Source organism: Diadema antillarum, unplaced genomic scaffold, assembly GCF_040938485.1.
Source record: "Diadema antillarum isolate AM-2024a unplaced genomic scaffold, OU_Dant_1.0 seq00000523_RagTag, whole genome shotgun sequence".
Lineage (NCBI taxonomy): Eukaryota > Metazoa > Echinodermata > Echinoidea > Diadematoida > Diadematidae > Diadema > Diadema antillarum.
In genome coordinates, this window is record NW_027271475.1 from 2,226,245 (window position 1) to 2,253,863 (window position 27,619).

General features: G+C 40.4%; 2 protein-coding genes across 2 annotated transcripts in view; one reads left to right on the plus strand and one right to left on the minus strand.

Annotated features, from left to right (window-relative positions):
- LOC139734340 (tubulin alpha-3 chain-like) overlaps positions 1–3,032 on the plus strand; it is a 44,403-nt gene extending 41,371 nt beyond the window's left edge. The window contains exon 4 of the mRNA XM_071645132.1: positions 88–3,032. Coding sequence (XP_071501233.1) covers positions 88–1,071 — 984 coding nt within the window. The 3' untranslated portion in view covers positions 1,072–3,032. The remainder of the gene's footprint in view (positions 1–87) is intronic.
- Positions 3,033–5,755: 2,723 nt separating this feature from the next.
- On the minus strand, positions 5,756–25,552 carry LOC139734373 (ATP-dependent RNA helicase DDX18-like). Its single transcript, XM_071645163.1, has 13 exons — positions 25,450–25,552; positions 15,998–16,102; positions 15,237–15,350; positions 14,266–14,388; positions 13,488–13,638; positions 12,684–12,784; positions 12,010–12,209; positions 11,188–11,302; positions 10,335–10,474; positions 8,739–8,900; positions 7,496–7,648; positions 6,851–7,021; positions 5,756–5,944 (listed from the first exon to the last, which is right to left on the minus strand). Exons 1-13 carry the CDS (start codon positions 25,460–25,462, stop codon positions 5,756–5,758), a joined length of 1,737 nt encoding a protein of 578 aa, XP_071501264.1. The 5' UTR covers positions 25,463–25,552.
- Positions 25,553–27,619: the final 2,067 nt, after the last annotated feature.

A 27,619-nucleotide genomic window follows, 5' to 3' on the forward strand; every position in this document is an offset into this window, starting at 1 on the left:
TCTTGTCGCAAGATGCAATTCTTCTGTTGGAGAAAATGTTCTGGTACTCGATCTAATCTGCTGTTCCCCTTGTTCCTCTAACGACAGGCTGACCAGTGCACCGGTCTTCAGGGATTCCTCATCTTCCACAGCTTCGGCGGTGGCACCGGCTCCGGCTTCTCATCCCTGCTCATGGAGCGTCTCTCCGTGGACTACGGAAAGAAGTCCAAGCTCGAGTTCGCCATCTACCCCGCCCCTCAGGTCTCCACAGCAGTGGTCGAGCCATACAACTCTGTCTTGACCACTCACACCACTCTTGAGCACTCCGACTGTGCCTTCATGGTCGACAACGAGGCCATCTACGACATCTGCCGTCGCAACCTCGACATCGAGCGTCCAACCTACACCAACCTGAACCGTCTCATTGGCCAGATCGTTTCTTCCATTACTGCTTCGCTTCGATTCGACGGCGCTCTCAATGTCGACCTGACGGAATTCCAAACCAACTTGGTGCCGTACCCACGTATCCACTTCCCATTGGCCACCTATGCTCCCGTCATCTCTGCCGAGAAGGCCTACCATGAGCAGCTAAGTGTGGCCGAGATTACAAATTCTTTGTTTGAGCCTGTTAACCAGATGGTGAAGTGCGATCCTCGTCACGGCAAGTACATGGCCTGCTGTCTGCTGTACCGTGGTGACGTCGTCCCCAAAGATGTCAACGCCGCCATCGCTACCATCAAGACCAAGCGCACCATCCAGTTCGTCGACTGGTGCCCAACTGGTTTCAAGGTCGGCATCAACTACCAGCCACCAACCGTCGTGCCCGGTGGCGATCTGGCCAAGGTCCAGCGTGCCGTGTGCATGCTGAGCAACACCACGGCCATCGCCGAGGCCTGGGCTCGTCTGGATCACAAGTTCGACCTGATGTACGCCAAGCGTGCCTTCGTCCACTGGTACGTGGGAGAGGGTATGGAGGAGGGAGAGTTTGCAGAGGCTAGGGAAGATCTGGCCGCCCTCGAAAGGGACTATGAAGAAGTCGGACTCGATTCGACGGATGACGCGGCTGATGAAGGGGAGAACGAAGAATACTAAAACTTGAAAAGAACTTGTGATCCATTTTTTTTCTATGTAAAAAGTTACATTTTGAAATGTTTTGTTCTTGGGACTATCGCTTTGTCTGATGGATCATAGTTTGCACATCATCAGCTATAAACTACATTCAGTAAATTGATCGTTGCGATCATCAATAGTATGACTAATCAATTTGCTGTTTAAGAGCTTTTCTAGATTTTGACAATATTATGTTCAGTTTTAAAGTGTTTGAGATGAACTCACGTCTGATACGTAGGTTCGAATTAGGTTTACGGTAATCATTTTGCTGCTTATCATACATTCGACTTGATTGCAATGAATTGGCGGACGTAATTCACACTTTGTTAATGCAAACTTTTTTTTGTTACATATTGTTGATATCATGTCATATGTTTGAATTGTACGATGTCTCACTTTTTCTATGACAAATTATCATGCAATTTTACTTGAAACATGTGAAAAAAAAAACCTGTCGCTGTTTCATCTCATGACCAAGCTTACGTGGTGAGCATTACATTAAATTTTTCACCTTTGTATGTCGACAGTATATTAGCAAGAATTCTTCATTATCTTTTAATCAAACTTTCAGTATTGACAATCTATAATCATTTCATCGAGGATTGAATTTCATTCCATCTATGATAGTACTTGAAATACGATATTTATTCCTGGAGTCATGGAAAGGTCGTGAACTTTCATTCTTCTTTATTTTCTTTTTGAAACGTTTTGTGGCACCGAAAATTATACTGGTAGATACAGTGTAATTTACTTCTCATAAAAATAAATACGATGATTGCTCGCTCTAAGACAATAATTTCTACATAGCTGAAACATTCACGCTGTAATTGTAGGTTATGCTGATAAATTGTTACTCCTCCGAAATTTCATTTCAGCGATTCAAATTTGTTACCGATGCTCGCGCTTTTTGTCGCTGTATCTATCAGCGTCCTCTCCATGAAGAAAGATGTCGTTATCTTGCAAACTCGCCATTTCATCTTGGTATGAATGTACATAATTATCTTGGGTGCCTTTTTGCAAAGTATTGTATTATGGATGCATTTACTCACTTCGTTTGGTCTAAACAGCGATGAGCTATTGTTGTTTACGTTATGATTATGTACATTTTCGCGAGGAGGTTACAGAGACACACACTCCTGTCAAACTCTGAGACAAAATGGCGGCAATGCTGCCTTCTCTATTGAAAAAAAAAAAAAGAGTAGCTTCCATTCGGCCATGGGGAGTGCTTTATAGAATATTACGGAAATGAAGATACATTATGATCCGTGATACAGGATGACCGGAAACTCCTTTCTTCATGTTCTTCATTCGTATGCAATGCTACTGGTTGACCAATGATCGCCAAAGCGCCATGATCTTGAGAAGTTAGTTTGAATTGCGCGCGCTAATTTTTGATATGGATGCTTGGTAGCGTGTACGTGTTGTGCGGTGTGAGCGAACGGTGTGTGAGCAATAACGTGTGGCTGTGTGAAATATGCTTAGTTTAAAATAAAAGTGCTATATGGTTGATAAGTATGACTAATTTACACTTCCGGCCAACAACGTAGGGATAGATTTTCAGCGTGGGGATTTTTATCTCCTGATTTTACAACCAATTTCTGAGGGCTTGGCATAACTTCCTTTCGTACGAGCAGAACGAATCAGATCCGAAGATAAGGCCGTTTGCACAGGTGTGAATGAATGCTGCAGTCGCGGTTGTGAATAACGCTAAATGCTATGGGACTACAAAGAGGTTGGGTTGGTGCATCGGTTGCGCAGACGGGATGTGTTTAGAGTACTTGACGGCTACGCTGTGCCTGAAATAGATTTTATGTGTAAGTGACATTTGCTTATAGAGTTGCTGATTAAATTATTCATTTTAAGTCAAATTTGCCCTCGTCACACTGGTGGTTTTTGTGTGTGTGTGTGCTTTCGCTTCAATGTGTGATTGATGTGTGTATGAACGACAGTCTACTGATCGTGCAACTCAAAATGAAACATACTTTTAATCATTCTACTATATTCTTGTTGCAAAGTGTTCTTGCAGATTTCGACATACACCCCAAAATCCCTTCCGAGTTCACAATCACTCATCTTCACCTTATGATACACCAATCCTTTTTAAGTATTTCAATGGATGACGTAAATACCCTAATATTCCTTCACACTTAGACCATATAATTGTGACCTAATAAGAAAACACAAAACTTTAATGTGCATAACGGAAGAAAAGTAAATATTCCTCATTTCAAAAGAGTATGGTGACTGATACATGCCACGTTTTATTTACAGTAACCGATAGCAGAGTGATAATGCCCAAGGAAAGGGAGAAATCTGCTATCGCTTCTATATGTACCGAAGCTAACGTCAAAGTAACTACATGTACTTTCACTATTATCACCACCATCATCATCACCAATAACTTTGCTCTGAATCATCAGTTATCTACAGGAACACCAGTCGCCATAAAAATGAAAAATTATACAAAACAACAATATTCATTTAGCGCAAAGTGATGGATATTTATTCATAAGGAAATGTAGTCTATGTACACAATACGGCCAGCTGATTAAGGATATTTTTGTTCTTAATTCAAGCTGCTTGACCAGTTCAGATATAGGTAAAGCAGTCTGGATGCAGTACAGAATAATCACCACATCAAGACATCCTATTTTCTTACTTTTGGAGCAAAGGTGACAGGTCTCCTGCTGACAAACTTGAGCCTCGTCTCAGAGACGGTATTGTTCCATTACAGAAGTCTGTACACAATTAAGTTTATGAAAATTTTTCCTTCTGATGCAGTACTTCTTAATTTCAAGCCTGCCGTGAAGGGTCAATGTTTTTTTTACATGAATGAAATATACTAGTAATATGAAACTACATTATTATCAAAACAAAAAGAAAGATTTTAGCTACTGGAAGAGGTGACTATATTTTTCATACTCTACTTTCCATGGTTGCTAGGGGTCATGACAGAATTCTGATCAAACAGTTTTTAAATTCCTAAAGGGAGTTCCGATGATATTGAAAAGCCACAGGTGAAATAGAAATGTATTCTGCTGGTTTTGTGTGTTGCTAGGGAAAATGGAGAGGGGTGGGGGTGAGGGCCTAGGGGCAGTGGAAGGCTGCAGAACTACAGAAGAGGGGCTGGATTCTCTACAAACACTCAGCAAACTGACCAATGACTTTTTTTAACTCTCTATCTCTCTATGTATTTCTTTTAGAGTAGAAAAGTATATTGAAGTAGTTCTTGATGAAATCAATGATGATATAAAGGTACAATTCCTGAGAACTTTGATGCAGGTCTGTGACAAGTTATGGTAAGCAAAATGGCAGATCATTCAGCTTTTGGACCCCCTAATGACAATTTTAAATACATACTGATCATCTTACAGCACAAGGAAAGTTCGGGGACAACACAATGCTAGAGGAAATAAGGAAAGACACTTCACCATTCTTTTATCATCATGTGACCGATGATCATATGGTATCACATTACATCATAAAAGATTACATACCTGTAAAAATTTAGACATCAACTCCCAAATCTTCAGGAAAACAAATACATGTGAACCATGTAGGTTTATTACGCAGGTCATGGTTGTACGTACAAGCATCTTTGGGAAAAGATGGACTTGACACATGCTGCTGTTCTTCTTCTTATCCTTATTACTAATTCTATGGGTTATGAGTAATCACAAAGAACAAAAAAGGAGCTAAATTTGCTTGAATGCAAATTTTGGGCCTAAAAATACTCTATGACTTTGGAAGGAGAAAAAGTCATTCATTCAATGTTAAGTGCTCACAATCATATTCTTATGAATTTGAAAGTCTTCCAAAGAGACCTGTTAGTAATTATTTTCAATTTCATTAATATATTCATTTTCTGATTTGATATGAATGCAGAATCCAGATAATCAATTTAGTTGTTTTGACCAAATACATTTCAATACTTCCAACCCAGCTTGTAGAGATCAGTTTTTGCTACAAAAGGAAAGCCTTTGGGGAAGGCTACTGGTTGTCAGTAACAGCCTTGGCTAGCTATTAGGATATACGTACAAATTGAATGAGTATCGGTAAACCAGTCTGGTCCAAGTCACCTAGTGTGGGTGAGGTGGGGGGAGATGGGTAGGCTTGCATGAGACGCTTTTGAAGTGACTCTTTAGAAGAGCTGTTTGTTCTCCCTAGAACAACAACAACAACAACAACTGAATGAATGAATGAATGAATGGATGAATGAATGAATGAATGAATGAATGAATGAATGAATGAATGAATGAATGAATGAATGAATGAATGAATGAATGAATGAATGAATGAATGAATGAATGAATGAATGAATGAATGAATGAATGAATGAATGAATGAAAATGAATAGGAAGGTGGATGGATGGATACATGGATGGATACATGGATGAATGAATGAATGAATGAATGAATGAATGAATGAATGAATGAATGAATGAATGAAAATGAATAGGAAGGTGGATGGATGGATGGATGGATACATGGATGAATGGATACATGGATGAATGAATGAATGAATGAATGAATGAATGAATGAATGAATGAATGAATGAATGAATGAATGAATGAATGAATGAATGAATGAATGAATGAATGAATGAATGAATAGAATGAATGAATAGATGAATGAATGTATGAAATAAAATTCTCTCTGCCGAAGTCAAAGGATACTCAGGTCTATGCTGGGGGGCACTTTGAACCCAAACGACCTCGCGACCTTCTGCAGGTCCAGTGTGTTGATGTCGTAGATCTTCTTCAGGCTGTGGGCGTCGTAGGAGCGGACGTAGCCCTTGTAGGCCTCCTGGGCTGACCGGTGCAGGAAGTAGTTCTTTTCAATCAGCTTCTCCAGCTGCCGGAAAGAAAGCCAGGAATTAGTCAAAATCAGAAACAGTCTCTTCTTATGCTCTCTTTCTCTCTTTCTCTCTCCCTCCAATTTAGAAAATGAAAAAACAATTAGCAAATGAGCAATTTGATACATGCCTCTCCAATCAGATCTGCAAGTAAGAATGATACCAAATAAAAAACGGGGAAAAAAGCATGACGCTTTGATGCTCACCTTTTCAAACGGGATATAATGACAAAGGGGTCATCATTATACATGTAAGGGCAGCCCCTGTGACGTCAGCACTAATAACATGGTATAATATTCAGTGTTTACACTTTCATAAATACAGCCAGTCAATTGATATTCACAAAATCAACAACTCATAAAAGCATTGTCTGCATTTAATCATCAAGGTGAAAAATCACAAATTTTTCTGCTGAAAACGGATTGCGCATATTTCTCATTCAGTGTGCATGGTTTTCAATTGCGAATTCAACCTCTCAAATTATTGTTCTTACTGGTTCAAATTTGCAAAAGGTTCCATTCGCAAAGTATATATAGCATATACAGTAACTTTCCCAGCATGCTCTGCCATTATCATTACCTCTGCATTGCCAGGGACCAATTTGTTCACCCAGGTGAAAGAGATACAGACATTTGACACCGTATTCTCTTTTGGGCGTGAGTTTGAACCAATGACCGTCAGTGAACAAGTCCAAAACCCTATCCACTCTACCCCGGCATGACAACAGGAGGGAGATTGGAGGGTCACAGAGTTATGAACTTTAAATTGGCAGTTTTAATGCGCATATTGTTGTTTAATTATACTCTGTGAAGGCCAAACATACACGTATTTGTAGTGTGGTGAAACCCCCTCCCCCCAGGAAGTTAACTATTGCGGACGATGGATAAAATATACATGTATTCTACCTGAGATTGTATGTTGGACACTTTGCTCCAGCTGAACTCAAACTCGTTGAGGGGCACCTTGGCGTGCTTCAGGTATCGGATGAATCCCAGCTCCTCAGGTCGCAGGATCAGGAGGGCGTGACCTTTGCCCTTCAACCCCCGGGCAGTCCGACCAACTCTGTGGATGTACTCCTGTGTACACAAACACACACACAACACAAGAAAATATTCAAAGTTCCCATTGCCACAACTAGCCATTATACAAATGTGCTGAACATACCCAGAATGAATGTTGACTGGTAGCTGGGCCCCGACACTGCATATATTCATTTCAATATCACCACCATTCCAACTGTCAAAATATATAGAAACTCAATGCACAATTGGGACAAGAATATATCACACAATCTGACCACTAACAGAAACTAAAAGTAGGCTCTCTTCAAATGGTGTGTTGCAGAAGTGGCTACAGTGATATGCTCTCAGAAAAAGCGGATATGTAGGTGTTTTTTCCCTCTTAAAATTTTCTTTAAAAATAAAAGATATTTTACTTACATAGAGTCTTCGAAAAGTGGCATCTAAGTAGTTATACAAAATCTGTAAAATACAGGCAAAGTATATTTTAGCTAACTGTGAGTGATTGGGGATATGCCATTGACCTCTCACCTTTGGGTCATCAGGAGGGTCGTACTGGACGATCCAGTCCACCGCCGGAATGTCCAGCCCCCTGGCAGCCACATCAGTGCAGAGCAGGATGGCTGTCTCCGCGTTGCAGAAGCGGAAAAAGGTCTGCGTCCGCTTGCTTTGCTTCTGTTTCCCCTGTTATCAGAAACGACATCAAAACTCTAAAATAACAGTATACAAATTGTAGTAATAATAATATCAATGATACTACTGACCATCATCACCTTTATTATCATTGATATTATAATGCAGTCAACCTTGCCTAATTCGGCCTCGCATAAGTCGAATAATCGCCTAAGTCAAAGGTCTTTTCAAGTCCTCTTCTCTTTATATTGTATTGATTTTAATCCCTCATAAATCAAATTTCCTTTAAGTCAAAGCAGTGCTATTTCTGCAGTACAAACAGATTTGACTTAAGCAAGGTTGTCTGTCATCTAAAATAATTCTAACAATGCTATCACTAATCATAATATGTGTAAATGATTACAAGAGTGATGCGGAGGAGAAAGAAAAACACAAACCAAATGAACAAGAGGGAAAACGGAGAGAAGAAAACACTCCTACGAACATCACAAACGCCACTATGAAACAGAACATACACTACAGTGCAATCTAGTTATAACAAACATGGTTATAACAAAATACTCGTTATGGAGAAGTAAAAATTCAGGTCAAAAGACTATCATATACAGTGTATACTACATTTACATACTTTACTGTTCAACTATAACAAAATTTCGATATAATGAAAGAAAACTGCGGCTCCCAAGGACTTCATTATAATGGGAGTGCACTGTATGTTATGCCCCAGTCACATAGACATCCCGGATCACCCCGGACCACCCCGGATCTGATCCGGGGAGAGATCCGTGTTGATGTCGGGAGGCCAACACGGCAACTTTTGGAGGTCAAAAACATCCGGCGTCATCCGGGGATTGCCGTGTTGGCAGAGCAATTCGGGGTGGTCCGTGTGGCTGCCGTGTAGCTGCCGTGTCGATCTGTGTAGATGCCGTGTTTGTCCGTGTAGACGCTGCGCTCTTCCGGCTTTATCTGTGTAGCTGCCGTGTTGATACCGTGTGTACAGTCATACCAAAATCCCGGATCTCCCCGGATCTCCCCGGACGTCCCCGGATTTCCCCGGATCACCGTGTAGATCCTTGAGCATCCGTGTTTATAAGTGACTGGGCATTATTAAAGTGTGGTGGAGAATTACTTGACTACTCACGTGAATAGCCATGACAGGGAGGTCGATGTAGTTGAGTAGCTCGCTGTGGTACTTGACCGACATACAGGAGGAGAAGAAGACCATGACCTTCTTGTTCCGGTTCTTCTTTAGGAAGGTGAAGAGGAGGAGGAAGCGTTTCTCTGAGGGACACACCACGTAACCCTGGAGACGGAAATATAGAACGAGAAGACATAAGCAATGATGAGTTACTCTATATTATGCTATATATTTAGCGAGTCTAAATTTTTGCAAATCAGGACTTCCCAATGATCATGGAATACAGTACATCACATTCATATTGGGATCAGCGTCAATATTTTTGTATGTCTTTAAATTCGTGAATAGCACCTGCCTCGCAAAATTTGCGAAAACAAACACCATGACAAATATTTGCAGTATACAGTAAAACTCGCCAATTACTCAATACGATGTCTACTGGTGCTTTACAGGTAATTTGAAGGGGTGGTGGGAAGAAATTGTCATATACTGTAAACGTCAATATTTTCGCGCGATTAATTTTTCGCGCTGAGTGGTTCGAAAACGTATTCGCGGGTTCTTAAATTCGCGCTCCGCAGCAGGTTACTTTACTGTAGTACACATTCACTGCTTTCATCCAAAGCCTCTGCTACATAGCTTGCTATGCCAGCGTACGACAAGGGACGTAGCGAGCAGCTCGACTGCGAGTACAAGCACTCAAATACGTAGTACAGCTGTGACTCTAGTACCGTAGTCACGGGGGACTGTAGCATCGATGCGTGCGGTGCACACATGCATGCTACAGTACACAGCAATCTAGGGTATCGTCTCTTCGCACAGTACTAGTAGCGTAAACATGCCTGTACATTGTACTACGTAGCAGTATCATCGATGAAGCGCACACAATTCATCCCGTTCAAAATGTGCGTAGAAAATTGTGACGATATATTCGCGCGTTTTTGAATTCGCGCTAGCCGAGCGTGGCGCGAAATCCGCGAAAATTAATGTACCGCGAAAATTTCCACGTTTACAGTATCAGATTTAGCCACAAGAGGACACCAGCAAAACACCTTTTTGTAATTACCTGCAGCGTTGAAGGTCAAATAGTGGAACCTAATTACAATAAGATTAGCCATATGGAGAGACCTAAATTCCTAATGTAATGATCCCCCAATTCAAAGCACTCCTCACAGAATGTATATTCAGTGTTGCACACAAGCTAATGTGAGATGTACACACATACGGGAGCATTTCTTCATACAACTCATGATCAATGCGCTGTAAGACATACTCATCATAAGGATTATGGCATTGGAAATGAACCAACATGTTTTAATTATATGCAAATCACAGCATGCTTGTATACAGTGCACTCCTGTTATAACGAACTCTGGTTACAACAAAGTAAAAATTCAGGCCCCAACATTATCGGCTTTATACATTTTATTGTTATACATTTTTATTATTTAAAAGTGCAGTACTTACAAACTACAAACATCAGTTACATCAGTTAAATGTAGTTCATAGCTCATCTAGGAAAGATTCAATCTGTTGGAAAGGTAATGTGCATCATACACCATCATTCCCACAGTCATCAGGTCATGTGACTCCCTGTTGTACCTGTTCCAAGCCGTCGACGGTGGCCGTCTCCTTGTGGTCGTCCACACCGACATAGACTGGTTCTTTCTTGAGCGAGATTCTGGCCAGGTCTTCCGTCTTGCGTGTCTGGGTCGCTGAAAACAGCGCTGTCTGCCGCCTCTCTGATGGGTGGGTGAACATAGTGACATTGGGAATGAGATTTTGTGCTGCTGGATTGCCTCAAGGCTGATCATGAAAAACATGATACTACAAATCCCTTTGCTTGTTTATCCAGGACAATTAAGACTTGTTGAAGGGTAAGATATAAGATTGGGTCCTTGCCTTCATGAAAACTTGGGCAACTGGAAGAACCACTTTTTGTTGTGTTTGAATGCCCCAAACAATGCAAATTTTATTTCACCATTTTAGTGACATAACATTTCATCAATAAATAAAAGGGGAAGGACATCTGCATCAGACATTCTAGCCGCCTGCTGCTTACCCTAGAACCTGCGACACCAGCAGCAGAAAACTAAAAATAGTATCTAGTCGAGTCAAGTCTCATGAATTCATTTATCTCTATACCACCTGGATTATCAACTTCACTCCACAAGCATCTGTCTCCTCAAAACTCCACTCATACTAGTGAGAAACCAACTTTCAAACAGCCAGCCCCTCCCTCCAATGTACCCTCCCTCCAATGTACCCTCCCTCTGGTGTGCCCTCCCCTGAATGGTCATACTATGAAATCTAATACACAGATCCTCCCATACATAGTTACACATCAGAGGTCCAGCTACAGCAACCTGCATCATCTTGTCACTTGTTGCCATGGAAACAAGAACGGACCACATCACGGAACCGGTGGGATGACACATTTAAACTTGACACTCACTTGGCAAGAGTTTGATGATCTGCTTCATCTCCTCCTCAAAGCCAACATCCAAGATTCTGTCAGCCTCATCAATAATCAGGCACTGGAGGTTCTTGTACATAAATTGAGGTGTGTTCTGCAAAGCAAAAGGATCAAGATTATCTTGTCAAATTTTGTACACACATACACACACACACGAACATACAATTGTATACCTACAACATACATGTATACAAAGAGAGATGAAGGAGAGAAAAACAAGAGAGAGGGAGTGAGAGCAAGAGAGGATTTCCTTCTTTTGTTTTTGAAGGGGTGGAAGGAAGGGGGAAGGAAAACGTCTTATTCAAAAGCTGTGGCCTCCTTTCTTTTGCCATGATCACATGACTGAATTTCAGTGGCTGAGAGCGTTCCCATCAATAGGGACCATCCAAATTCGAATTCTCTTCAAGTTGTGCCAGTGAGACATTGCAGGACTTCTCACCTTGTTTTTGTTTGATTTGTCATTTTCTTTCCACTATGAAATTATCACAGGCAATAAATGAACACATATGACCTGACCTGGTGACAGGTAACACAAAGCTACCTCGTCACATGACAGCACAATATCTAATGAACTTGGGTCACCAAAGCATGTCAAACTTGTTGATATAAAATCCATGATGTCAATCAGTTTGTTCATTGCAATGATGCCTGAAAGTATAGCATCAACATTCTAAGACTGCATGATTAAAATGCCTCATCTGACTTTCAGAAATAGACTGAAGCTGAAACACCAGCAAAATAGGGTTCTGGACTCTGCTCCAACCAAAGCTAGACACGCCCGGTAGCCTTTGCACCCCTCACCTGCAGGTGGTCCAGGAGACGCCCGGGCGTGGCTACCAGGATGTTGATCCCCTTGCCCAGCTTCTTGGCCTCGGTGGTGCGGTCCGTGCCCCCCATGCTGAGCCCAAAGGTGTGGTAGTGGTGCTCAAGCAGCTCCTTCAGCACCCCGTAGGTCTGCATGGACAGCTCCCTTGTGGGCGAAACGATGATCACGCCCGTCCCTGCGGGATAACAAGATTAACACTAGTTTGCCAGGGAGTACGTGAGCATCTTTATTGCCTTCCACATCTAAGAAAACAACAGACTAGCTGTGACAATCAGTAACAATTTACTAATATTTAGTTACTACTGACAAGGTTCTCCAATGTTGCATCCTCAACAGGACAATCAAAAGTTGGCCTGTTACAGTAACTTTGGAGAAATCCCCTGCAGACATACAGTACTTGCACAGCACATAAACAGTACCACAAGGCGCTAAAATTATCAGCATGTAAAGCTGGATGAAGTAGTGGAAGTTCATCTCAAAGGAACAGCAAGCAATATTTTGTTAGCTTTTAAATTCAGGTTTCTTACATCAAATAATATTCATTAGAGGGTAATAAAACCTGTTTATGATACAATGAGAAGTGTAACGTGCTTTCATGAATTAACAATACTGTTCAGAGACCAAGTTTCCTACACTGGGTTTCACTTACCATTTCTTGGCATAAATTTGAGTTTGTACATGAGTTCAATGGCAGGTATGAGGAATGCTAGTGTCTTGCCACTCCCTGTCTTTGCAGCAGCCAGAATATCCCTGTAAGCAAGCAAACAAATAAAAGGAATATGCTTTTTAAATGTTTATCATATTACATAAAATGGCCAGCATAGACGTCATAACTCCAACATGAATTAATGATCTTGTCGTAATTGATGCAACAAAATCCACAGTGTACACACAATAACACAATTTTGGTATTTATAATTTGGTACAAAACTGCAAGTAATATGTGAAGGATACACAAACTACTATATGTGTGTGTGAAGCTCAACTACACCAGTGGCAAAATAAAGGTATCGTCGCTGGGGTGACAAGACCTTGTTTCTGAAATTTTGGTGAAAATGACTTTTGGATTAATGGTCAAATAATGGGTTAAGTGATGTCCTGTCCAAATCCCAACTGTCTTACTCCAAAAAATGAAGCCACCATGGCATGTCAGAGGAAAGGCTCTCCCATTCGCTATAGTGCTTTGGCCGCCATGTTTTTTGGCTCTCCTGAACATTTGACATTTAGTACATACGAGGTCTTGTCGCTATGTCATTTTTTCTCCAAAAATATTATGTCCACAAACTTATACAAGATGGATGTGTAAGTGGAAGGACACGGGGCATAGTGAAACGGCCAGAATTCAACATCTAGTGGGTATGTACAGTAGTAGAAGATGCTGCTGTTTTGTCAAAGATTCTTTCTTTTTTTTAATGACAGCAATAATAATTGTAATTCATCACAGCATACTCACTTTCCCTCCAGCATGTGTGGAATGGCCTTGGACTGAATCTCTGTCATGTGGGTGAAACCCATGTCGGCCACACCCCTAAGCGTCAGCTCTGAAACTCTGTCAGCCAGCGAGGCAAAGCTGAGGTCCGACGATAATGAGCTTGTTCCTGGCACTGGGAAAACAGAACACCATAATTCTAAACTACATGTATGTTTAAAAATCTATATACAATTTTTTAAGTGACGACTGTTCATGCTCAGGGATGTTGATATCATTCATCTGTCTGAGTGACAGCACAACCGATCTTACAATAACATCAAATATTCAGGTACCGTATCCCTCTGGCTTGAAAGACAGGATTCTCTCCAACAATAAAGTAAAATTTCTGGCCACATTTTGTAGTAAAGCTTACCCAGATCAACTGTACAAAAATTTGAAGTACGTCACTGCTCATCTGCACAAAGGCCAAATGTATTTTTTTCCTCTTCACACACAAGATACACTGTAAGATGAGTATATGTTATAAATGTATCATGCATTATCTGAAGGTCCTTCCTCAGTACAGATTGCTTCAGCTTTCCTGACATCAGCTATGAGTCTTAATATATCTAAATCAATTTAATAGCAGCCTTTTTGAACTTTTTATCTTTGGATTTTACTCCTCTCTCATTAAGCATTCATTGTACCTCAGTTGCACTAAACATAAAGTTCTAAATATTTGAACAGAGAAAGCTGAAGCAATGCTTGTACACAATGACAGCACCATTTCATTTTCACTCCTTCCAATTCATTGTAAAACCCTTACACTCTGCTTCTACAGCAATGTCTTCTTCAGCGTCATCATCATCCTCATCATTCTCCTTCTCTTCCCCATCATTCAGGGCTTCTGTGGACTCCTCAGTTCTCCTCATTTTTGCAGCATCTGTAGAAAGTTGACACCTTGCACCAGATTTATCAACTTTCACTCTATTAACAGACTTCTAAGCATTATTTTTTGCCTTTATTCTTGGCAAAATAGGTACATGTAAAATGTATTTGAGAGAGATCACACAAGAAGTCATTTTGTATTGCCTTATCATTAACTTGGTAAAATTGTAATAAAACATGTGACACGCATAGTTTGCCTGGGACAAAATGACATACTATCGATAAAATCATGACTAAATGTCAAGTGTAGGTTACTAGTAACAATGCGGTGACTGACATGATTGCAAATACATGATTGCATACCATGTCCAATTTTCTTAAAAGTAACTCTGCTGAGTTTGGCAACACTTGTTCTTTCTCTTTTCATCATCAGATATATAACATTGAAATTGCTTAGTAAACTTGTGTCCTAACAGGTTATTTGGGATAGCAGTGTTGCAAGCTAACCATAATTAGCATTTGGTATGATAACACCAATGTTCTGCAAACTTCTAAAACATAGATGCATACATGTAGGACTCTTGTAATAATGGAAATATTGCTGACTGCTACGCATTACTCTGATCTCTGAGCATCATTACAGTTAATCTCCAAATCAAACCAGTAGTCAATTGTCCTGTGTCACTACTTATATAAATGTGACATTTTTAATAATGTAAAATGATAGTTTCAAAACTTTCACTTAAATTCTGTGTACAGAAAGATGAGTAATGGAGAAATCAAATCATGTTGGATGGCAGACGCCAAATGACTTTGATAACACTCTCTTGTGAAGGTATTGGCAAATGACTAAGATTACTAGGTATGTAATCATGTCCACTACAAAAACAGATTGATGATTACCTTGAGGTTCAGCTGCTGATTCAGCCTTTCTCTTCATCTTCTTCTTTTTCTTCTTGATGCTTTGTGAGACAGGCTCCTCTTCTTTTACCTCGTCCTTGGCTGTGTCTGAATTCTCTGAATGGTATCACAGAATTGAGGAGATTTAATAAACTGCCAGTGTGGTAGCAAGCAAGCAAACACACAAACAAAAAAGCAATATATATATATATATATATATACACACCTCTGGAATGTCTGAACGTTCAGGTTGCAACCCTGTAACCTACATTGTAATGTACACTGTACTTCTCCAATGTGTGAAAAGTCCTGTACACTGTATGTATTACATGTACACTGTAGGTACATGTACAAAGATATCAGTAGCCTGCCTATTACATGTGCATTTACAAGATCTTATACTTTTCCCCCATATAAATATCTGCCAGTAACAGGTTACTAAAAAAATTATATCATTCATGTTTCTCCAGACAAAACATGAACAATTGAAAAAAAAGAAGAAGATACACATAACATTTCTTTGCATCGCTTATGAGAGCTTCTGCTTCTTTTAAAGTCTCGCTCTGGTACAGCATTGAGAGCTTCAGAACACTGGTGGAAAATTTCCTCTTTCGTGATTTTTTTATTCTTCTGAAGGCTCTGATCTTATTGACATACAATTGTATGTCAGTTATGAAGTAACATGGACACAGTTGGACTTTCAGAATGAAACATCACGCACTGTGAATGACACAACAGCAAAATAAGGCTGAAAGCAAACAAACCTTGCAATTTTTGCGTCTTTTTCTTCTTCTTTTTTACTGATGGTCGTGGAGTGGTGGCAGGATTTGTTCCCAAGGCATCACCTATCTCTTCTTCATGCATGTTGTCTAGAGGGAGGACAAAAAGCATTTAAAAATATATTTGTAGTTAATGAGTAAAATCTGGTGTGTTAAACTGTGCAGCATACATGTACAGTATTTCTCATGACATCAGCTTTCCAACATGTCTGACATTGTTTACCATTGTACCAGAGCACGCGGTATTCTGTACCTTATGTATGTCTGGACATCTGTAAAAGTGGATATTTTGGCGCGAGTACCGGTAATTTTTCGCGCCCAGCCAGGTGAGCGGATTTTGCATGTTTTTAATTCCGTGAAATCAGTGGCCGTATTCTGAGAGCTTATTAAGTGTCTGATTAGCACTTAGTTACCGAATTGGTATTCTGAGAGCATGATTAAGTAGGGGGTATATTAACTACCATAGCAACAAACGTTTTGGCGGGAAGGACCAACGCGTTTGCACGTATCAATGCGCGTGCGCCTCTGAGAGGACCACAGAGTTAATTACGAATCGGTATTCTGAGGGTGTAATTAAGTATGAAAGTTAATGGAAAACTTAATGATACCAAAGAGTGTTATTAACTACTCCGATATCACGCAAAACATTGTGTTTTCTCTGCCACAACGATGCTTACCGTCTTCGGTAACCGAGGAGCGGTTGAATCTTGTTATCATGGCATCCGTAGAATTCAGAGAAAAAAAGAAATATAGCCGATCTTCGAGGAATTTTGTCATTTTTTGTGAGCAAAGAGGTTGAGATCTTCACTTGTGTAGGTGAGGGGTTGTAATCAAATACCGGAGTGTGCGCACGGAGCTCTTGGGTTGTAATTAAAGGGGCGTGGAGGAGCGCGCATTGAGGGCATATTTGCGCGTGTAATCATCATTTTGGCTTCTAACAACGCGTCTGATTGGATGGAATAACAATTAGATGGGAGGGACCTAAGATAATTACAGGGGACTTCATCATACCTTAATTACGTCCTCAGAATACCGATTTTACCCATGATTAAGGGCCTATTAACTTCACGACTTAATTACGAAGTTAATTACAGACTTAATTACGACCTCAGAATACCACCCCAGGACATTAACTACATTGTACTGGGACATATGGCATGCAAAAATATTTGCCTGCTTTTATTTTCGCGCTAACGTCTGGTTGCGTGAAATGCGCGAAAATTTCCACTCCGCGAAAATTTCCACTTTTACAGTAATCTGACCACATGTATACAGACAGAAACCCAAATAGACGGTCTATATGTGACTTGAGGGAATGCAGCAATACCTTGTAGAAGAATACATCACTGAAGGTTTTAGGAAAATCACACGATCCATTAAAACATTATGACTTTTTAAACTTTGCTGCTGCCATCAAATATCTTGTGACATTATGGAGTCTATGGAAGAATGTTGTTTTTTTTTTCTATAATCTGTTCACTTAATTTTTTTTTAACTAATTAAGAATTTTTTATACATGACATGACATCATGTCCTGTAACTACATGTACTGTACTTTATGTGATTATGTAGTACAAGAAGAACTCTAGAGTCTAGTCTTCTCATCCAGTGATGGTTGCACTGAAACTTTAACAATTCATAACTTTTTTTTCATCAGAATGTCCCACTTTCCTCAAGCTTTCTGTGATGTGTTTTCTTATTTTTGCTGCATTCACTCAAACCAATCCACACCTTATTTGGGTTTCATCCTCCTGCATTAACTGTTTCAGCAAACTCAGCATGCTCAGCAGGCACTGTACTAGTACTAGTCTCAGCAAGAGTTCCTTTTGAGACAGCCACCCAAAAGTGAGTGCGTGCATCCGTGCGTATCACAAGCAAGGTTAGGTTAGGTAGAGTTGTATAATCTGCACTTATTTAGTACTAATGTGATTGGGGTGGATGTCTCAAAAGGAAGTCTTTCCCTAGTCTCTGCTCATCAGCATGGTATCATTAACAACTTCCAAGTGTAGATTAGATGATGCCATACCATGGCATGCCTTAATGCATACTTGCCAACTCTACTGCTTTGGGCGGTAGACTACTGCTTTTTAGAGGTTTTAAACGGCTACCGATTTTCTCTTCTCGATCTACCGATTTTGTAGCAAACCTACCATTAATTGAAATGGAAGTCATATTTTCCCTTCATTGTGCGTTGATTCCCTAAAATAAGCTAGTAATTAGAATACTAATAATAATTTCAAGGAACTCGTTCCTCAAAAACGCCGTATTCAGCCTTCTAATATGCACACATGTATGCACACTGCAGTGGCGCACTAGTCTCTATCATATCTACGTGCATGTAAGACTAACTGTACACGTGTACGTGTAGTTAGAACCACGCATATAGTAATGTTTTGGTAGCTCACGTGTGCGTGGTGCGGCCGATGCGGCATACGGCGTGGCATGATCCTAGCCGGCCGTGTACGTACGTGATTGTATAATAATAATAATAATAATAACTATTTCTTATTGAGCGCTTTTACAGGACCTGATCAAAGCGCTGTACATACATCAACAAACAACATTCACAAAGCATAGGAACATACTTAGTAGTTACAATTGAAATAGTTCAGTCTTGAGTTTCCTTCTAAACATTTCCTCTGAATCACATAGACGGAGTTGTTTTGGTAGAGTGTTCCAGACAACAGATCCAGCATGTGAAAATGTACGTTCGAAAGCTTTGGTTTTTGCTTGTGGGATTTGTAGGACTGTCTTATCATTTTGTGACCGGAGTTGATATCTGGTGGCTGTAGGGGTGGCTAGTAGGTTGGATAGGTATTGAGGAGCGGTATTCATCATGCATTTATAGACAAGAAGGGCTAGTTTGAAATCGATACGCTCTTTGATGGGGAGCCAGTGTAACTGCTTCAGTAAAGGAGCACTCGGGGATCTTCTCTTTACACCAAGCACCAGGCGAGCCGCTCGATTTTGGACTTTTTGGAGTCTTTTCACATCACTGACATTCATATTTGCCAGCAGAGAATTTCCATAATCAAGCCTGCTCAGAACTAGAGAGCGCACTGCATGGTTACATGCATCTTCTGTAAGATACTTTCGAACATGAGATATGTTTCTCAGATGGAGGTTTGCTGTCTGGCACACTCTACTGACATGATCTGTCATCGACAGTATCTGGTCAAAATGAACACCTAGATTTTTTACAGTGTGTGATACATTGACAGTAGTGTTTCCAAGCCGAATGCTTGTATCTCCCGTAGGGCGTAGTCTACTAGATGAGAAAACAATGCTTTGAGTTTTGTCCTCATTTAACTTCAACATATTACTCGCCATCCAGTGCCTTAACTCATGGATGCATTCCTCCAGTTTAATCCGGGCTTCGTTCAGACTTGCAGGATTGCGTGGATCGAAAGTACAGTAAATTTGTGTATCGTCAGCGTACAGATGATATCGTAGGCCATGTCGTCTGATGATATCAGCGACAGGTCTGATGTACATTGTGAAGAGTTGAGGCCCAAGCACCGAGCCCTGAGGGACTCCGTATCTTACAGTATGAGGCTCAGAGAACTTTCCCCTAGTGACGACACGTAGAGAGCGTCCGGTAAGGTACGATGTAAACCATTGTAGAGCTGTGTCTCTGATCCCATAATCAGACTGAAGTCTTGCCAACAAGATCGAATGATCTAGGGTGTCAAATGCGGCACTTAGATCTAGCAGCACAAGTATGACTGCCTTCTTGTGATCAATCTCTTGCAGAATATCTTGCTTCACACAAAGTAATGCCGTCTCAGTGCTGTGGAAGGCCTTGTAAGCTGACTGAAAGTCCTCATGCAAATGGCAATCACGTAAATAAGATGTCAATCTAGAAGAAACCACATGCTCAGTTACTTTCGACATGAAAGCGATGTTTGATACTGGCCGGTAGTTTTCCATGACTTTCTGGTCCAGTGACGGCTTTTTCAACCGAGGAAAGACAATAGCCTCCTTCAGTTTATCTGGGAATACACCGGAATTCATGGATGTGTTTACAATATGACTTATGACTGGTACAAAAACATCGACATATTCCTTTAAAAGCCAGGTGGGTAATGGATCAAGATCACAAGATTTACTGGGAGCTCTCAAAATGATCTTCCTTATTTCACTGTCACTAACATAGCCAAACTCAGTCAGAGATGGCATATCCTCAGGACTATCTTGTAGGGTTGACATGATGGGAGCAATGGACCATGAGACACTTCCAGAGGTGTTGGATTCAAGGGATTGTCTCATGTTGGATATCTTATCATCAAAATAGTCTGCAAAGTCATTGCTCAGCTGAAGATCATCGTCTGAGGCATGTAGCTGTTGCTTATCTGCAGTTCCGAGCAGAGAATGGAGTGTTGTGTACAGACTCTTTGGATTTGATGAAAGAAATACATCAGTGTAGAAACTTCTCTTAGCTGTCTGGATAACTTGAGTGGCATGGTTTTTCTGTTTGACGAAGAGCTCGCGATCGCATGGTGCTCTTGTCTTCCGCCACTTTCGTTCAAGCTTCCGACGCTTCTGTCGAGCTTCATGCACCATCGAATCATACCAGGGAACGCAGGGTCGTTGCTTCCTTGTGCGTATTGATGCTGGACAGTGAATATCGAGGACGCGTCTGATAGTTTGATTATATGAGTCTATGGCAGAACTGCTGTCATCTGTAGTCAAATCACTGAGAGTCGTCAGAAGATCTTGTCCAAATGACTTCCTGTCAAGTTGGCGGAAGTTACGAGAAGTTGTCGTTTTCTTCTGTGGATCTGGTTTCTCTCTCTTCAGGATGCAGCCCACATTGAAATGATCAAAAAGTGCTTTGTCACTCACTGAACATTTGGACACAAGACAACTTTCTTTTCGAGACATGATCAGATCTAATGTATGGCCCATATTGTGGGTAGGTCCAGTAACATGCTGTTGCAGTCCTGCTGCTTTTACAGAACTCAGAAACTGCCTAGTTTCCCGATTTCGTAGAACATCAATGTGGACATTGAAGTCACCTACAACCAGTAGATCTCCAGTTAACATCGCTAAGCTGCCGAGGAAATCATCAATTTCTTCTAGGAAAGCGGTCACTGTGTAACCATTGGCTGCTGAAGGAGGTGGCCTGTAGACAGCAACAATGTTCAAGTTGTTTGAATCATCGCTGACACATACATATTCAAATGTAGTCGTTTGCTGATCTAGCTCCTTGATTTTGAGATGTAACTGTGACTTAAACAGGATGCCGATACCACCATGGCGGTCGCTTTCTCGAGGGAAGTTCATGAAGGAGTAGCCAGGAGGAGAAAACTCGTTAATGACAGCTGTATCTTCCTTCGTGAGCCAAGTCTCTGTAACCACCAGCATGTCGATGTCATTTTCGAGGACAAGGTCGTAAATTTCGAGAGTCTTGTTTCGCATAGAGTGGGCATTCCACAGACAAAATGACATGTCCGGTGTGTGTGTGGCGGTCGATTTGGTAATATACCTGAGATTGTCCCTGTTTGCACCATGCTGACCATTGACAGGAGTTCCACGAGGAGAGGAGAGAATTGGAATTTTCCTCTGCTTTCGGCTGCCAGCACGCTTGCCTCTGTGTGTTGGCAGGCATGAGCAAATACCAAGTTCTCTAACAGTACTTGTGAATTTTTACAGACGTCCAACTTGACTTGTCATCTGAACTACAGTGTATGTGATTTTCAGTGTGCCACTGACTTGCCAGAAGTAAAGGATGACCGCATAGACAAGTTCTGGCATGAGCTTAGCCTACTCAGGAATGTGGAGGATAATTCCCTATAAGGTTCCCTAAGCTGTCAAAACTAGCGAAGTACCTTCTTCTCATTCCTCATTCAAATGCCAGATGCGAGACCATTTTCAATATGGTCAACAAAACGGCAACGAGCATGAGATCGCAACTTGTTAAGGGTAAAGAAGGACACTCAAGAGATGGTGTGTATGCATCAACGACAGGAATCCGCAACACTCTCTGTGCAATCTAATTGGCAGTTAAGATCAATATATTCTGCAAGAGTGAATGCTACGAATGGAAACCCTCCCAAACACTGCAGAAGAGAGCAAAATCTGCCACATACAGGAATCTCACAGCCAGGTCATCTGCTAATTAGTTTAGATTTGGTGAGGGCAACATTATTTCTTACTCATCAAACTAGCTCCATCCACAATAGAAAGTAGACATCTACACTATTAGGGGATAAATTATTTGCCAATTATGTTTGATTACTTTTTCACATATGCTTAGCCTACAAAAATTATTTACCAATATGTCTGATTTTAATTTTATATGCATAGTCTATAAAACAGTTCATAGATTTACATGGATTATATGTTTTTTTTATCAATTTTATCAAGATTTCAAAATGTTGGCCAGTATGCTTTAAATATTCAAGTTAAATATAAGTTGTAAAATTTAGTCATGTAGTACGGTTTATTCAGTATATTACCTAGATCTAGCTAGGCCCTTAGCCTAGGTCCTAGCCTCTAACATTAGGCCTTGAATCCAAATAGATTTAAAAATGTAAGATTTAAATTATTAAGCAATTTAACTTAGAAATCAAGTTCCAGTGCTAACAGCAGGGCCGGGTCTAACCGCAGCAGCGACCCCATACGGACAAATACGTACCGTAAAGGGGTCGCACAGCAAGGCCTATCCTGTCACGGAAGCACCTGATATGGCTTAGCATTTACGTGACCAGAGACCAAAATACAGGGTTTTATACTGAAATTAGTAGCCTTACTCTTAGATAAGATACTTACAATCACAGCAGGCGAAGTCGATTTACAATATGATCTGTTTTGAGAGCCCTGTGAAAGAGTTTATCCGAGGGTTTTAAAGTCCTACCGCATTTCGTATTGTGGTACGACTTACACAGCGCATGCGCGAATATGGATAAAACGTAGCACATACTATAATACGCAATGTATGCGTGTGGAAAATAACCCGGACGGCTCGCTGAGATCTGAAATGAATATTCATGAGATGTAACAAAAAAGAACGCATGCTGGGCGCTGATTTACTATCGGGCCTACCGGCACTTATTAATTTCGTTTTTAAAGCACATTTTGAATGTGTGGTTCATTATTTATTTGCAATAAAGGAAGTGCACACATAATGAACATCTGGAGATATGACGGATTAAGAAAATAACAGGTGATTTTCATGATAGAGGGTATGTTTGTTTCTTTGTTTGTTTCTTTATTTGTTTGTTTTTTAACAGTCTGCAGGGGCAATGTCCCAGATGTCTCATCTATAAATCAAGTTTCCTTTCACACTGTAAAATGTTGTACATTCACAATGGGCTCCACTCACAAGCTCTGCTTCTTGGGGACTCATATTCATTTTTGCTTCATGTTTATTATCTGCTGTGATTTGATTTGAATACACTTCTGTTACATACATGTCTTGTCTATTTTCAATGTTTCAGGATTGTTTGATTATTTATTAAAGAGACCTTTCTTTTTTCAAAGAATTCCACCGTATGGGAATCCTTTCCTGTCTTTTTCTTTCGGGCATGTCACTTGCTGTTTGATTGTGTGTGTGTGTCTGCACGCATGTGTGTTTAATGATTATTTGTGTGTAACAAGTTGGATGAACTGGAAGCTAAATTTCTATGTACTGTGATATACAGATCAATAAAGTTGACTCTGAGTAGTCCTTCATTTTCTTCATTCATTCATTCATTCATTCATAGCAATGGGACAAGAAGTGTCTTCCGAAATTTTTATATCAGAATGTCATTATTTCCTTTTTTTTAAAATCTGATTTTATCATTTTTGCAGTGTTCTCCTGGATTTTTTTTTTCATTCTCATGAAATATAGATAAAGTTTTAGACTGGCTTTCATCTTAAAGGTATGATGGATTGGTTAATGAAAAACTAGAAAGTAACCCTTTCAGATCCATCCATATGGTCATGGGGATTGTATTCCACTGCTCCCTATGTCATTTTCAAAACATTTAGTGTCTTTTTTTTTGCACTATTATCGACACTATATCTAATAACACTATACACTCAATTATAGCTTCATATTGATATTGTTATTTATACATACAAGTGTGTGATACACCTTTTATGTATTGGTGATGGTAATGTACAAGCATATTCATACACTTATTCTCTTCCTTCTCATTCGCATTAGGAATAAAATAAGCACTAAATTATTATGTCATGTCCCTAGTACTCATTCTCATGATCGTGATACTATATACCTGGGGAGGGAAGGTGACAATAATGCAAGCCTTTCTATTCGTGTTCAATCAATAATCATTTTTCCTTATCTCATAACCATGCTTGCTTTAATTGATCGATATTTTAATATTATTAATATGTCATCAGAACCTGCCTTGCTTGATAAATTATATAAGATTATGATAGTGATATAATGATTATCATTATCATGATTTGAAATATCTAATCATAACTAGTACCCTGTATGGCTTCAGTTTGCTACTTTCACTGTACTTATTGATGCCATTGCATACTCACTTTATCCAAGATTTGGTGATGGAAACCAAAACAAACGCTCTTGCCAAACCCAGTTGGCAATATCATTAAGGTGTCCTTCTGTTTCACTGTGCTTTCCATTATTTCTACCTGCTCCTCTTTAAACTTAATTCCAGCCTCCTCCTCTAATTCCTTGATAGCATCTTTGAACTCCATGATGATGATACTGATAGCTATGAATGGTCCGAGAACTACGAGCAACATTGTACATATGTACATATATGGCAGATGACGTAAACATGAATATTCATTTGCGCATGCCCAGATCAATTTACTTACGTGATATTTTCAAAATGGCGAGCGGCAGTGTCGATAGTGTCGAGTGGGGTTCCAGCAAAGATGATGGCGATTTCTCTTGTTTTCGGAGGTAATGGTGAGTAATACATAGTCGGCTAAAATATTCAACATTATGGTATTACAACATGTGGCTTTTTGTTGCGAATCCATGTGTCGTTTTGAACGGTGAGTTTGTGACAGAATTGTACGCGTCGCAGTACTTCCTAAAAATCGCATGGGATGCTTCGGGGCGCTGTTACTGTGTTACAGCGCCCCGCGACGGGGTTAGGCCGGGTCTAACGATTTTCTAGATCTACATAATCCATGTCCAGAAAGAGGGACACAACATGAAACATGCTACAAGTATTCATCAGAATACATTTCACAAAGCAGCAGCAGGCGCTAGTGTATTAGAAATTCGCACTGGGTCTAGATTCTATTGATTTTTAAAGCCAGGGTCGAGCACGAGGCGCACTGTACTACAGCGTTTCTCACACACATTATTTTCCATACATGGGACCATGGCAAAACACCTGGCTTCACAAAAACCCAAAGGTTCACGCAACTTGTAGTCGTGCTTGAATATCAACCAAGACTGTAAATACAAAAAGAATGTAAGCCTTCATAGACCGATATCTTACCTGTTGCTGTCATTTACACTCAACAGAGTTGTCACCTGATATTTAGCATCAAAGTAATTCGTCGTATCTGGAACGACTTCTGGCGTCTAGAAGTGCAACAATGCCGAAACCACATGTGTATTAAATATGTATACACTATTTTAGTACACGTGTTGGTGGTTGTGTAGACAGCGAAACACCAAAATTGCATGCATTGCATGTGCGTCGATGAATGGAAGGTGGCGCTAGACCGTTTAGGAACGAAACTCTACCTAACTATGATTCCGAAATCATTTTCTCGTTCCTTTATTGTATTTTCATTATCGGACCCATCATTACTGAATAACTCTTCGTGCACTTTCTCACACCCGTAGTCTGTCTATAGATACAATGTAGGCCTATTTGTTTTTATAAGTTTTCATCGTTTTTGTTTTGTTTTCATCGTCACCGCCATCGTCGTAGTTGTAAACTTTGCGATTATCATTATTTGCTTATCTTTGTCTACAACAAGGACTGCAGGGTCGAGTAATCTAGCATACTTGGTAAAAGACGATTTTGCAGAAGTGAGAAGGCACAATATTCTGTTTATTTGCTTCAACAAGCATTTATCGAGTGCAGCAATAAAAAAAAAAAACATCATATATCTGCCAAATGTATGCCAAATGTTTGAAATGAGAAAATTTATCGCCATTTTTGTATTTTATCAAGTTATCCAAATCGTAAAATAGGCCCTATCAAAACCTCCTAATAACTATATGACCCGGCTGTGAATGATAACATAAGGCGACATCAAAATAAATACAAAATATATAGGTGAAAACCATTTTCCCTCTTCCTCCTCCTCCTCCTCCTCTTCTTTTGTTTTTCAAAAAGGCCATTAATGTATTGCATTCTTGACTCAATGTAAATCGACAAAACATTACATTATCATGAACGATGTTGAAGCGGTGCTCTGGAGGAAATTATTCTTTTGAAGTACACTTTAAATCGCGGCTAGGATCATAAAAGAAAAAGACAGGAGGAACAATGTCATTCTACTATACTTCTACTACTACTACTAACTACTACTGCTACTACTACTACTGCTACTGCTACGACTTGTTATTATCATTATTATTATTATTATTATCATTACTGTTATTGGTATCTCTATCTTCACAAGATATCTCTTGGAGATTAATATCACGTCAAGTTCCATCCTGGAACCTTAGACTTCCAGTACTTTTCTCAGGATTCGTGCCGTCCCTAGCAATGCTGCTTTTTGGAGCGTTTGCACTCGATCTGGCACACCAACATCGTCCAAGTGCCGTCGCAGCTGCTTTGGCGTTGTTCCGAGTGCTCCAACGACAATAGGGATCACCTTCGTTCTCATATTCCACAGGCGGCGAAGCTCTCTGGCAAGGTCTTGGTACTTCTCTATCTTTTCCTTCTCCTTCTCGGCTACTCTGCTGTCTCCCGGTACCGCGACATCGACGATTGTGCACATCTGTCGAGCCCTTTCTACGACGATGATATCCGGACGCCTGTGCTGGATGACATTGTCAGTTTGAACATCGAAATCCCACAGGATTTTAACTTGATCATTTTCAGAAACTTTCTGTGGTTCGTGCATATACCATTTGCTCTCACATGGTATTTCATGTTTTCTGCAAAGCTCCCAGTGAAGGACTTGTGCCAGTTTGTCATGTCGTCTTTTGTACTCCTTTTGCGCCAATTTACTACAGCCACATACGATATGTTGCACTGTCTCGTCTCTTTCTCGGCATATCCTGCATGTGGCATCCACATCTCTCTTCTGTATCTTGGCTTTCAGAGCATTTGTTGACAGTGCTTGCTCTTGGGCAGCGATGATCAGTCCTTCTGTCTCCTTCTTCAGTTCTCCTTTCTTCAGCCATAACCATGTGTCATTACTGCTGATGTTCTCCGTCTCTCTGCAAAACTGCCCGTGCAGCTGCTTTTCTCTCCACTTTGCAGATCTTTCTGTTCGTTTCTGGCTTTTGAAAGTAAGTGGATCAATGGCGTTTACATTATTTCCACTTTCAACCAGAACGGCTCGAAGGAGTTTTTCCTCACTGCTGTTTATGTAATTGTTGAGGCTGATTTGCTCCATTTCAACGCAATCTGACGCACTCACGAGCCCTCGGCCTCCTTCTTTCCTTGGCAGGTACAACCTGTCGACATCAGCACTCAT

Coding starts and splice junctions, on each gene's coding strand:
- LOC139734373 (XM_071645163.1), bottom strand. Junction 15,351..15,997: donor AAAGACGCAAAAATTGCAAG/GTTTGTTTGCTT, acceptor GATACCATTCAG/AGAATTCAGACACAGCCAAG. Junction 14,389..15,236: donor ATCAGCAGCTGAACCTCAAG/GTAATCATCAAT, acceptor AACTTTCTACAG/ATGCTGCAAAAATGAGGAGA.